This window comes from Crassostrea angulata, chromosome 10 (assembly GCF_025612915.1).
Source record: "Crassostrea angulata isolate pt1a10 chromosome 10, ASM2561291v2, whole genome shotgun sequence".
Classification (NCBI taxonomy): Eukaryota; Metazoa; Mollusca; class Bivalvia; order Ostreida; family Ostreidae; genus Magallana; species Magallana angulata.
In genome coordinates, this window is record NC_069120.1 from 40793446 (window position 1) to 40808309 (window position 14864).

The window sequence follows — 14864 nt, forward strand, 5'->3', positions numbered from 1 at the left end:
ATACTATACATGCACTCATGTGTATTAATACTTGAACTAGCAAGACGGACGATCTATTTGCGTATAAATGTTAATAAATACATTCCTTTAAACTGCTTTCAAATACATTGCTCAGACAATTTATCCAACAACTCTAACTCTAATGGCTACAGTAGATAAAGTTGGTATCGTCTCTTCTTCTTCTATTGAAACTTGACAACACGAACTCCACGGAATTACATAGGCTGACCAAGGACATCCAATTTTCAAATGCATGGAAACTTATACTTATTTTTAAGAAGGGTGAAACTATTTGGTGTGTGGTCCGAATTTCTGTTGGGAGCAAACATATCAAATAAGTATAATAAGTTGAAGGATTTTCATAGAATGTCACACGAGTTAAAGATTAAGTTGATATGTTCCGCGGTAACTCATTTTTTGTTTTATGCCTGTTCAAGGTTTCCATATTTTTGATAGACCTTAACTATCTCATTGCGAAATACAGTTTTGATAGGAGTTCCGTTTAAGTGCATACTAGGGTATGTCGTATCTAATTTGGCCAATTAAACATGAAAGGCAGAGACATTTATTTCATTTCCAGTCTTCCATTAAATTCCAGCTGGATTTCATTTTTTGTGTTGGATAATTTTTTTTCATGATTATATTAGATCTAATTTTGCTACTGCTAGGACATCGCCCATTCAATATCAATATCTGTAATTTTCTAGATAAATTATTTGCTTCCTAATATAATGAACCTGCTGGAGAAAAGTAAGTAAAATTCTTTCAAGATTTGTAATGGTTGAATGTTAATCTTTACCCAGGTGTCTTAGTTTAATAGAATCAATTTTTTTTGTTGAGTATTGATATCTTGGATGTCAAATAGCTGACTTTAAATCAACAAGGCATGTGATAATAACGATATCTGTTGGCGGATCTAAGAACGATATCTGCGAGTGGATCCAAGAATCTTTGACTAGAATCACATTCCATCCTGACACAGGCATGACGTTCTCATAAAAAAATTTAAATATCCTCTACTTGATAATACCCTAATAAAAATTCGGGTGTATTATTTGGTCGATGGTTTATATTTTTTATCATGAGGAAAATGTATAACTTCATTTGGTGCCTGTGCATCATGACTAGATTCTGATTTTGATGTCTTTCTTTTTCGAGCTTGTCAAAAATAATTTCAAAATAATAATAATCCCTGATTCTGATTTGATAACAAGTGGATACTATATATAGATATAATATTGAAGGAAGAGAGAACGATCTTTGGGGAGCATTCTTTATTAAAACAATATTATCTGCTATCAAATGAATTGATAAAAAGTGAGCATATTCCTGTACGATAATTTCAATTGTTTCATCGTTTACTTTTTTTTTTTTTTTTTTTTTTTTTTTTTTTACATTTTTCAAAAGATACAACATTACAATATAGCTAATTAGTCTCCTTTATATTGCAGCGAACTTTATGCTTGCGCATATGCCCTTTGTACGTACATTTATAGAAATACCAATCTATGAAGAAATGCTGATTTCAGATAAGAATTTTAAAGATGACATATGTCACGCTATTCTTCACTTTAAACTTATTTTAATAAAATATGAAATCGTATGAAATCCTTTAATAATTAAATATATGACAAAACTATAAGTTTGAAATATCAATACCTAAAAGCCTTGAGGCGATTTTTAACAGTATAAAATCGATTGTTCTTTATCAAGCATGTTTTAAAATATACATGACTGTATATATTTATAGAAATAGCAGCAATTATCTATCTTCCATTTCACTGAACCGCTATAAACTTGAGCTTACAATACCGTTCACAGGTAAACATTGAGGCATCGACCCACATGTGAAGAAATCAATACGCTCGCAGGGAAAATTGATTTCATATTCGGGTAGACTGCGAAATAGCCGCGATTTTGAAATTCTCTGTCAAGATTCTATCTCTTCTCTGTCTCTAGTTTTCAAATCTTCAGCATTATGTCCGCACCTCCACCGTACCCTGGGGCCGAGAAACAAGGTAAGTGGGAATTTCATTTGTTTTTGATCTGTAAAAATGCATCTTTTTCCTTTTATCAATTATGAAATGGGCTCGCTTTTTTTTTTGACGTATAAACACATCATCAGAAAATTTGTGATATTCTCGAGTGGACATTAGAAATGTTTACCGAGGACTTTCGCTCTTTGTCGTCTCTGGCCGAAGTGTATACCGTATCACCCAAATAATTTACAATCGTATATACGTGTAGGTTAATTTTATAAATTTCTTGATGTCAAAATGAACAGCGAAGCTAACCAATGTACATTTCTCTAACTCGAGAGAAAACGACAGATCAATATCAGCAGCAGAAAAAGCAACCGAGTGATGTCACAGAAAATCTGTGTCACACCTGTCAACACACGGATTACACGTGATAGACTCACTTACAGTTAATTTGTACATTTCTCAATATAGCGTGTTATAAATGTCAGGTTTCCAGTAACAATTTTAAATGATAGATATCAGTTTTTTAAAAATAGTGAAGGCTTGATTATTTCAAAATTCGTTTCAATATATCAAGCCAGAAATGCGTGGATTCGCAATTGTTTGAAGTATAAGATTATGAAATGTTACCGAAGATTGCGAAATTTTATGTTCTGTACATAATTGTTCTGGTTGAACAATTTAAATCTATTTTTGGTGAACGAAAAACTGGCTTATTTACAGAAAGTCAAAATTCATACATATATTTGCCCGTTCTATTGCCTTTGGTCTTCGCTATGAAATTAGGGCAAGGTACTTCATTAACAAAGTGGGTATAAATTGTTAATCTATAGCATTTCCTGAGGATTGTGTTAAAATCGTGAAACTTTAAAACATTTCTTCCTCAGAAACAAAAAGTTTCTGATATATGAGAAGTAAAATTGGGCAAACAGAACATCTCAATGTGTATTTCAATTTTAATTTACCAAGTTTATAATTATTTATACTAATGAAATGAAGAGGTAACATTGTTCATATAAATATTATTACTTTCAAAGTATTTAAAATAAGGTGACTGCAACATTTACAATATCAATAATTCATTCAAGCAGCACTGATAATACATTTTCACATCTATAAATAGATTTAAGAAATGAAGTATGAGTGTAATGTACAGTTTAGTCAGGCTTTTTTATCTATTAATTAATTAATTAATTAATTTATTTATTTATTTATTTCTCTATCTATCAATTAATTGATTGATTAATTGATTTATTTATTTATCTACCTAATCTATCAATTAATTAATTTATTTATTTATCTATTTATATATTTATTTATTTTTGAGAGCAGTATTTTCAACATCTTCAACTGTTTTTGTTGACAGAATGTTTAATGCAATCATATAGATATATGTACATGGAATTAACGTGAGGAGATTGAAGCATCACGTCTAAAATCAAAGTAATGGTGATACTGAATGTTTAACGTTTTTCGTTTAACGAGCTTCTTGGTTTCAAGACAGCACCTGCAAATAGGGTTAGTTGCACCTCGTTAGATAACGCAACTGCAGAACGCCTAACGGTTAATATTTTTTTTATCTTTCCGTTCGTGTCCGTTTGCATGTCTTTCTTATTCTAATTCTGTTTTTCGGAAAAAAGTTAAATGAATTCCATTCTATCCAGAATTTTTTTTTTTTATGTATGTTCAAAACTTGGAACAGACACCGCTGGACAAAGATGCCCGCTTTATGTGTGTTTTTTCGGAACTTACTTTGTTTTCTTGAACTTGGGCATGCAGTCTACCGGACCCAAAAATTAAAAAAAAAAATTTGGGCCGTGAGGGGTAAACCGGACTTGACCTAATGAGACCGTCGCAAAGCCGTTGGTGTCTTTTAAAATAAAAACTGTTGTCAAATTCTAAAACTAACTAGTAATTATAGTTTGTTTCTCACGCAAATAGTCCCGTTTGATGATCATTGTTTTCAAGAAAAATAATGTTTTTGGTTATCCATACCATACATGCATTGTCGTCTATGCATTGAACTTGGAAATTCCCAGCAATGGCGGGGACGAATTTCACCCACGGGCACTATATAGATAACGATTTTTCGTCGGTTTTGGTACGTTTGACGTCCGCTAGTGTTACATGAACATGTATTTGTTGTGAAGTGACTTTGGCATCTTTACCTGTTATTAATACTTTTGATTTTTAATTTTAGGCCAAGGACCCCCACCCCCGCCCTCAGGTAAGTACAGTTTACTTTTTTGTGCTAAGTTGAGTGGCATCGATAAATTACTTATCATTGGAAAAGAAGTTACAAAATGTAAAAGAAGTAAATTGATACTTCAAACAGGTCTTTGAAAGCAACACTCAGACTTTTTTAAATTTAATCAAAGCACTAAAAGTACTGAAATTTCTACTGTATTTTAAATTCATTTTTCTTTTTGATAATAGGCTATGGTCCCCCACCCCCTGCTGCGGGTATGTACTTTTTTTTATTTGACATTAGTTATCTGGCTAAATGTTAGCATAAGTTTATATATTACATGTAATCACTAACGCTTACATATTGATGATTTTTACGCATAGTCTTTTAACACACAGCGCTTTGTCTAAATGCTAAAAATAACGATAAAAAAAGAAGAAAAAAAAATCGAAATCAGCTGCGGTAATATTTAATGCACTTTATTCAAACAAATATCGGTAAACATGTGTCTTTTTCCCGCTTTAGAATATGATTTTTTCACTGTATGTATTTGAGATAGATACATGTACGTTTACTAATGTGCATTGTCCATTTTTAGCTTTTCTTTTTTAAAAGTTTTCAAATTTGAATTATTTTTCTTACACTGCATGTATCTAGAATAAACTATATGCGCTTTATGTATACTAATGGCAGTATATATATTCACCGATTCAAAGGAGCAAGATTTCAATATTTTCAGGTTATCAGCCTATGTATGGACAGCCAGCAGGTACTTGTGAACTAGATGTACATATTTGTAGATAATGGTACTTGTATGTAGATATTGTCCTATAGTAGTAACCAATAGCATGTTCATCCCAGTGCCTTGCTATTATTAAAATACTGAGATAAAAATCACCGATTCAGTGTGAGATTTGACAGCACCAGAAACTCATTTGAATATTGAATTGGCCAAATACAGAATAATTACCTGTTTAAGGAGGCTGGATGGTCAACATATTAACCATCGGATCAGACTAAAATTTTAAAATATCATTTGTTTAGCTATAAACTATCATTAAGTAAAGGGAAAAAACTATATATTTTGCCTTTTAAATTTGGGTATTTTCTCATATTTCTATACAGAGCTCTCCAATTAAAGGAGACCAATATAGTCTAAAAAAATAGTCACGACCACCAAGCCTTCTTAATACAAGAATGCAACAATAATAACAGCTTTATACCCGCAATTACTGAACCCCTGTTGTGTACACGTGTGATGTTCTTTCGACACTTTCCACACTTTGAACTTTCACATCCTGAATTGCCTCTTTCAATTCCTACATAATGTTATATGACAATCATTTAAACGCTGCCCCAGTAGGATTTAGTATACATTAGGATTGACCACCTAATGCTAGCGTGAGAATGTAGCTGATTTTCCCGATGGTTGGACTATTGTTTTGATTACGTTTCTCAGAAGAGGCCGGGTAATTTATATACCGGTATACGAGTACACTTTAGTTGAAGAACATATACACCGGAGCAAAAGATCACTCATTTATTTCTTAGATTCTGAATATTTACCTAGTATAATTTTTTTTACACTGAGTATGTCAAAGTTTAAGTTTAAAGGGACATAGACACGATTTGACTTAAAATTTTCAATTTTTATTTTTCCATTTTCAATGTTTATGATGATAAATATAGAAGTTTATAATGCTATGTCAAAATTTGGAAATCTAATATCAAGTTTTAAGCAAGATATAGAGTTCATAATTCTTTGTTTTGTAAACAAAGCTCGAATATTGTCATTTTATACATAAGTGTTGTATTGGTGTAAGTTTCAATCAAATGTAACTTTCTTTTGTTGATAATAGTATTAAATGAAGATACTGAATAAGTTTTAATTGTTTTTTACACGTCATTTTGTCTAAGAAAAGGTAATTCTCTATATTTTATTTTTGTAAACAACTATAAGACTCGAGATTTGTTTACATAACAATCAATCCTTACCTCTGTATCTCGCTTGTAACTTGACTTTAACATTCAATTTTTTGGTCAATTATTTAAAATGCACCAGTAAACCATTTTAAACATGAAAAAATAAGAATATTTTTTTTAATCTCAAATCCTGTCTAAGTCCCTTTAATAGACCTCATGACGTAAGTCATCAAATCAACCCTGCACACCGTGTCAATAAATTATTCATAACAGCGAGTACACTGTCTGATACATGAAGGCATTCGATTTTCTACAGGAATCGATCGGGATTTTTTGTTAACATTTTTTTCTCAGTAATTTGAAAGTTAAATGTCTTCTTAGTTCAGGTTATATCCATTTAAACTTGTTTTCTTTAGGTTCACGTGAATCAATATCCGATATGTAACATAAATGCATGATTGAATACGTAGAATTCTTGAATAAAAAATTCACATTAAAAGTGTTTTATATTTTAGCATTTGAAGGTTTGCCCGTCCTTGTGTTTTCATCTAGATATGTATCCATGTTGTTAAAAAATACTGTACAACAATCTAATGGTATAGCTAACTTTCAATTGTCATTTTAAATAGACCAAACTTAACTGCACATCTAAATTTAATCGGACAGCATTATTATGGTAGTGTAGATACATGAGCCATGGGTACTATCACCTCACCTCTCTAACCCCCCCATCCCACCCCATCCCATGCACCACATCTCTCATTCTTTCTCTTTATCTCTCTCAACCCTCGCTCTCCCCCTTTCCCTATATATCTCTCTAACTTGAAAGATATTAGTTGTCCTCCTTGTGTAATTTGCTTTTTAAAGTCAAGCATATATATATAATTATGGTTTTATCTTGAATAAGGAATCCTAACTATTTTGTTTGAAATCAAATACTGGTAAGTTAGGTCAATCTGATGAATTTCAAAATACCTTACTTTTTATTTTTTTACAAGATCGAGCCAATAATATTAAAATATAAGGTAATCAATTGGCAAAGAAACACTTTTAGATTATTTTACATCAAATAGTCCTCGGGTTTAGGAAGTTAAAACTTGCTTGGAACAGCCAATTCTGTTAAAAGACAATCTAATGTTTCATAAAATAGACCGTCGATTAACCTTTGGGCACCCACTGTCTTGAATTCTCGTTTCCAATTATGCAAAATATTGTAAAACTGTTAACACCATTTACTTTATTATCATATCATCAGGCATATCCTGTAAAATATTTCGTATCCCCCCCCCCAATTTCACATCTGATTGACTTCACTCGTATTACTCTTTCAAGCAATATATATATAGAAAATAGTTAACTATGATCGCCAATCTTTGTTGGGTTTTAATACAAGTGTTTGCCATTTGGCAATTTAGTAACAATTTACCTCTCGTACTAGCTGGATATCAACCCGGATATCAGCCGATGACAGCTGGGCAGTCAAGCGTGACCGTTATCACCCAACCAGGAATCATGATTGCAGGACAGCAGTTCAGAGAACATCCGGTCCGCACCAAATGTCCGGCATGCCAAGCGGAAGTGATGACCTCCACCAGTTTTGAAACTGGTACTTTTGCCTGGGTGATTGCCCTTGTCTTGTGCCTGTTTGGGTAAGCTTAAAATTTTTCATATTATTTTAATATTTACACAATAAAATATGTAAGTCTTGAAAATGTATCAGTCCACTCGTTAGAGTAAAATGTCATAAAGGAAAATTCACTCGAAAAATAACTATTCGGAAAACAACAGACATTATTCTTTGTATCCAAATATCTCAAAATGAAAACTCTCCAAATGACGAATATGAGAAAGATTTGGTACAATTTTTGTGTAAACATAGAACAACAAACTTATTATTTACGAGGTTTATAATTAAGTTATTTCAGTCACTTAAAAATATCCGGATATTTCCAAATAATCTGTAGTGAAAATTGCAAATAAAATCAAAGTATACGTATTATACTTATTATTAACATACATTATGTAATTCATTACAAATCAGTAGTATTTTTTTCTCTGCTCATCAAGCAAAAAACAAATATATATATATATATATATATATATATATATATATATATATATATATATATATATATATATATATATATATATATATATATATATATATATATATATATATATACTAGTTTACAAAAACAAATTTTTTTTTTTCAAAAATGAGATAGACTTTTAAAAAAGATCTTTTTTTTTTTATTATTGTTTGATTAGACTGCATTCAATAACTATTTTAAATCATTTAACTATGATTATCATTATGATAATAATATAATTATTATAGATTATGTTGCAACACATGCATTCATGTAATACATTTTGACGAGAAATTTGGTTACCCCCAAATGTTCAAATAGAATTGCCTAATCATTCCACTGCCTAGCGTTTAACACCACAAGACAATTAAAAAGTTGTTTTGTAAATTGTCATTTATTAAAATTTAATTAGTAGAATATAGTCAATTCTCATCGTTAGCAACATTTGAAAGATATAGATTTGGATGTGTTTAGAAAACTGAAAAAATATTGAATTGAAACTGTTCGATGGTTTATCGCGTTGATACGTCTGAGACACTGTTTGGCTCCAATCCTTTTTTGTGCTTTTAAAAAAATTGATCGTTGATTGATCTAAAAACTGCGTCAACGTTAACAATAGAAACCAACTTTAATAGTCTTTCTTGAAATATTTTATTCATACTCCATTTGTAGAAGCCCTGACATTGTATTAATGAGTCTACTGCTGGATAAATTTTATTTGGACTTAGATTCCTTATACTGGATTTAAAAGTACCAATGCTTCTAGAAAAGACAAATATAAATTTTTCTCATTCCCAACTCCCTGTCTATTCTCAGTCGGAGCTTATGGCATAATTTTTTTTTCTTGTTGAAGCAGACGCAATTAGAATGCGTGCACAGCGCATCTGAGTTAATCAAACAACCACAGCCACAAACAAAACCGTGGTTAGCCATGATGATTTCATTTCATAAATTCTTGAGAGATCGAAGCATCTGAGTTTGTTTTGTTTTTCCTCTGCACAAACTCGTTCGGGTTTCCTTTTAGCAGTATATGTAAAAATTTGTTTTAGCTTTCCCCATCATCCCACACAAGTAACGACAATATAAACTATACACCTTAATGAATGTGCAACGGATTATTGAATTTTTAGGTCACCTGAGTAAACTCAGGTGACCTATTGCTATCTGTTTTCGTCCGTCGTCGTGCGTCGTCCATCGTGCGTTAACAATTTTACATTTTTAACTTCTTCTTAAAAACTACAAGGCTGATTATGATGTCCATGAGGTCCTCTACCAAAATTGTGAAATTCATGACCCCTGTGTCAGGGGTCTAGGGTGGGGCCAATTTGGTAAAAACTAAATGCATGATTATGATGTCCATTAGGTCCTCCACCAAAATTGTGAAATTCATAGCCCCTGGGTCAGGGGTTCAGGCTCTAGGGTTGGGTCAATATGGCCATATAGTAAAAATGTATTAAATCTTAGAAAATCTTCTTTACTCCCATACTGTATATATTTATTAAAAACTAAATGCCTGGTTATAATGTCCATGAAGCCCTCTACCAAAATTGTGAAATATATGGCCCCTGGGTCAGGGGTTCAGGTTCTAGGGTGGGGCCAATATGGCTTTATAATAAAAATGTATTAAATCTTAAAAAATCTTTTTCTCTACTCCCACACATGTGGGCAAAAAACTAAATACATGGCTATGATGTCTACTAACTTCTCTACCTAAGTTGTGAAATTCATGGCCCCTGGGTCAGGGGTTCAGGGCATGGTGGGAGCAATATGGCAATATAGTGTTAATGCATATAATGTTTAAAAATCTTCTCTATTCTCGCACATCTGTATGAAAAACTCACTTATGATTATGTTTACCAGGAAGTCCTCTGCTAAAATTTTAAATTTCATGTCCCCTGGAGTAAGGGTTTTGACTCTAGGGCAGGGCCAAAATGGATGTATAGGTGTTACTGCATATAATGTTAAAAAATTATCCTCTTTACTCCCACACACCTAAAAGGAAAACTGAATTTATGATTTTGTAGACAAGATCTTTAAGTTTTTTGCCAAAATTATAGGTTTCACAGTTTTTGAAAGATTTCAGGCAGGGAGGTTGTCGTCATTACAAATTTATAATTTTTCTACTCCGGAATGAAACCTAATTAAATGCATATATGAGACTCCTCGACAAGTTTGTGCATGGGTTATATGCTTCTCAGGTGACCGTTAAGGCCTATTGGCATCTTGTTATGATTCAGCTTTATTGCCAACAAATGTTTGACTAAAAAAATTAATAATAAAAAAAAGGAGCGCTACTTTTTGCAACCTGCTTTTCTGTCATTTCTATGAGCTGTAACTGTTCTTTCTGTGCAGGCTGTGGTTGGGCTGTTGTCTGATCCCATTCTGTGTGGACGGATGTAAGGACGTCGTCCACAGCTGTCCTAACTGCAGACACACCATCGGGAAGTTCAACCGGATGTGAGTCCAAACGGATATACCGGTTCCAACAACAAAACACCAACCAGGAAAAAAAGTGCCCGAGTTTTCATCTTTTTAATCTTGATTGACATTTTTGGATTAAATTGTGTTGATTTGATAAATTGGTGAATTTTTTGTGGAGATTTACGACAAGCAAAGATTAATTTGTGCCATTAATATCCGTTTTGAAGTAGAATATACTAATACTTTCTTGAATGATCCTATGCCTTTAGCGTGACATAAGTATGCCTTTACATACAATGATTCAAGATCTTTATCATTAAACCTGGTCAATATTTTTTAATCTCAATAACGAATCATCTACAAGTATTTGTGTTGTTACTTTATTACTGTTTTAAAATTACCTCGTCAAGTTACTTAATTATGTACATGTATTTTTGATTTTTCAGCGTATATAAATATATTTTTGTAAACTGTTCTTATGCCCATTTCATTGTACATGTAATAGTAGCTACATGTATATGTATGTTCATTTTTCTAAAACAGCAAACCTATCTTCATGTACTGATACCCGACTACACAAACTGTTACTGATGTTTTTTTTTATTTTTTTAATTAAGAACTTTATGTAGTTTATTCAATATTTTTTGGAATTCCCAAAAAACCAAATCATTTAAAAGTCATATTGTGTTTTTGCCGAAAGAAAATTGGGCCCAGTTCAAGATGTCATATCTTATCATAAGCATGCGTATCGTCACACTTCTTTAGCTGATCATTTTTGTTTTTACATATTTTATGGTACAGTCTTATAAAGTTTCATTTTTCTGACTACCATCATCAAATTGCCGCAGATACAACAAATAATTGCATAAACTGAAAAAATTAAAAGTTTCTGGCAAAATAACGGAATAAAAATTTCCTGAGATATATAATGTTTTAATTAACTACCAAGTTTTTTGAAATTCTAATCATTGTTTTCAGGAGTTGCACCAAAAAAGGAGAGGGGGGAATAAGATGGTGCAAATGCCCATTCGATTAAGTAGTGAAATACAATTTTGAATTTATTTTTCCCAATTAAATGTATAAAATATATTATAATACAAGTTTGCAAAAGCATATTTTCTAACTATATTCAGTATTTGATATATTTAACAAAAGATAAGAAAAAACATTTTGCCAGAAATTTTTGCGGTATCGAACCCATAACATAAAAACCCTTGATATATAAGGTTAGCTTATGTCAGGTACTCTAACCACTTAGCCTTTTCAGACACAACAAAGTAGGCTCTTTAAATATTATGTGTGACTTTGACCACGAATTTACGGACTTGTATTATTTTTTTCAAAACGTTCAATTGTTGGGATACAAATGGTATTTTTAATGTATAGTGGGTCATCTCTCCACGATTTTGTTGATTGAAATAGGTTTGTTTTCCAACAGACCTTATTTAAACTATGATAAAAATATGGAGCACAGACACACTCTATAAAAGAAAATGCCTTGAAGTTCTCAAAAATGACAGTATTTGCAGGTTTTGATACGTATACGCCTGTTTGAGTCAACATATTCCAAGTATTAAAAATGTTTATGGGTTAAAAATCAATTATATGTAAAATTTGTATTGTTTTAAATGATTTTTTAAAAAAAAATCAGATTTATTGATATTCTAATTTTTCAGTAGCTTCTCCGACCGTATATGGGCATTTTACATGCCGTATCCACTCATCTTCTTTCAGTAGCTTTTTTTAATGTCCCAATCATCTTCTAGGTTCGATAGGGGCAATTTCACACAAATAAAGAAAGCAGATTTGTTTTTGTGAATATGAACCTCTGCGCATCTTGCCTTTGATAACTACAAAGTTTTTTGAAATTCTTAGTATTCTGGGGGTTTTTCCTCAGAAAAAACATGTTGGGGTATGGACGGTAATCGTGTTAAAAAATCCAGACATGTAAACATGTAAATCCTAATACTATTATGCAATCGTGATGGTGTGCAATTCTGAGTATGAATATGACCAATTCAATTCTGATCCTAAGAGCAATGGAAACTTTAAGTAATCCCTACATAAACACTCTAGAGTTGGCTCCGCGGGCCATCAATCTTATGTTCCTAAAGATACACATTTGCTGCTTTAAAATGCTTTTCATCGATAGTCTCTGCATTTACATCTCCGTTTTCTGAAATAGCACAGCTGACATGTTACAAATTGTTAAATGTAAAGTCTACAAGTTTGTCCAATTTGACATGACCATTTAGGGAAACAGTGACGGCCCCGATATAAATGGCTAGCTGCAGGAAAACGCATGCCGTAATCGCCAGAATAGGAACGGAATATACCAAAAATATTAGATATCATCATATGATCTCTGGATAAAAACCATTTTTTGGAAGTACGATTTTTCAAAAAATAAATTATGAACTTGATGTACATTACTATTAAATGTACATCAAGAAAATGTAAAGAAAAGATGCAAGTGAAGAATTCGATCGGCATCAGATCTGTCCGATATCCTCTTAGATCTGGAAACTTTTATTATCATGATTCTGTTTAAATACACAAATGCACACATTTTTTATTATCTTAGATTACATAGTAGAAATTGTTAAGGTATGGAGCTCGGCTGAATAAAGTAAAATATCACCAAGCGCATCCTTAAGGTAATACCGCTACCACAATGTTGGGACAAGACTCCCACCCCTACCACACCCAAAAATTAAAAATTACACTGGGTCGGCCGGCTGATTAATTAAATACATGTAACCGAGATATCATATTAGGTAAAAAATACTATTTATAAAGTCATTAATATTAGTTTTAAGGTTTTCATTTACATGTAGATGAGACATGAGTAGCGGCACCCCCTCCCCCACCCTTTAAAAAGAATAATAAATAATAAATTCATCGAACGCACACGTTAACAGGTTTGAATATTTAAATATGATTACCCTCCATACTTAAGGCGGCTGGCTGGTCAAGAAATTATTAATCAGATCTTCATTAAATTTTTAGTTATGAAAAACTGTCATTAAGTCATGAAAAGTTCCAATATTTCAACTTTGAAATATTTTCCGATATCTTTAGAGAGATTTTTAATTCTCTTCCAAGAGATAAAATAGTCTAGAAGTGGCCACCACCATAGAGCCCTCTACATGGACCGACTTACCAAAACATTGCAATGGTTTGGTAAATACATCTATAGGTAGAAAATTATAATTACTTGTCAACGTTCAAAGATTTACTAATGTACATGTAATACCTGTTGTCTTAGCTTTTGTTTTGAGTATGGGAGTGTTCGAATGTGGTCACTACATCCGCTCACTTCGGAAAACACACAAAGTCTGGATTCACCATTTCAATACCTATGCAATATAAATAATCGTCTCCTGTTTGTGCCATTCATCAAGGTTTCATTTACATACCGACATACAAGTGTCACCAGAACCGTGTCACCCCTGCGAATGTGTTCGGAATGTTTTCTTTATCGTTGCTAAGTATATAATAAATCCAGAGGTGCTCGAATGAAAGTTCACGAGACTTTACCGATAATTGTTCAGTTCCTGTGAAATTTCGAGAGGAAGTATATATGTTCGGATAATATTCTCAAAATACGTAAGGACTGATCTTTTTTTTTATATCATATCCTGCTTTGATTTATGTTAAAACATAAAAATCGTCTAAAATGTATGTTTCATTTCACTACCTAGCGTTTATTTAAATTAAACGATGATATTCAGAACAGAGTTATCGTTCGTGTTCAACCACGTGAAGAGTGGTTAAAATATAAACACTGGGTTGCTTAATAAAATCAACGCCATGCTTGATGCTTGTTGTGTGCAATACAATGTTTTTTAAAAAAATAATGAGTGTCTGTTTGCATAAAAACTTAGTATATCGAGCCATTTTCATGAAACATTCTGCATAAAATAGAATAGTCTGTTTCACTATTGATGCTATTAGGTCAGGCGCGGATCGAAAATAAACCCTTAGGGGTGTCTCTTCTAATCATGTTAGTTGTTGCAACAGCAGAAAAAAAAAGTATTTTCTTCTATTGTCACATTTATTTCTAGAACACATCTTATCCACCAATTAATGAAGATAAAGTTTAAAATCAATAAACCTCTAGGTTTGATATTTGACTACAAGTACCTAGATTCTATGAAATAGACTACAAACACGAGGCACGATTTTAACTGCGAAACTGAAAGGGTCAAATAATACCACGTGGTCCAAAATTTAAATGACAATAACATTCGCAGGGGT

At 32.1% G+C, this 14864-nt stretch overlaps 1 protein-coding gene across 2 annotated transcripts; it reads left to right on the forward strand.

Annotated features, from left to right (window-relative positions):
- Positions 1 to 1821: 1821 nt before the first annotated feature.
- LOC128167987 (LITAF domain-containing protein-like) lies at positions 1822 to 11224 on the forward strand. 2 transcript variants are annotated; one of them, XM_052834021.1, is made up of 6 exons: positions 1822 to 2018; positions 4183 to 4209; positions 4419 to 4445; positions 4910 to 4939; positions 7532 to 7742; positions 10536 to 11224. In XM_052834021.1, the coding sequence occupies exons 1-6, from the start codon at positions 1979 to 1981 to the stop codon at positions 10642 to 10644; spliced, it is 444 nt and encodes a 147-aa protein (XP_052689981.1). In that variant the 5' UTR covers positions 1822 to 1978; the 3' UTR covers positions 10645 to 11224. The 2 variants fall into 2 exon arrangements, with proteins under 2 accessions (XP_052689981.1, XP_052689982.1); XM_052834022.1 differs by lacking the exon at positions 4910 to 4939.
- The last annotated feature ends 3640 nt before the right edge of the window (positions 11225 to 14864 follow it).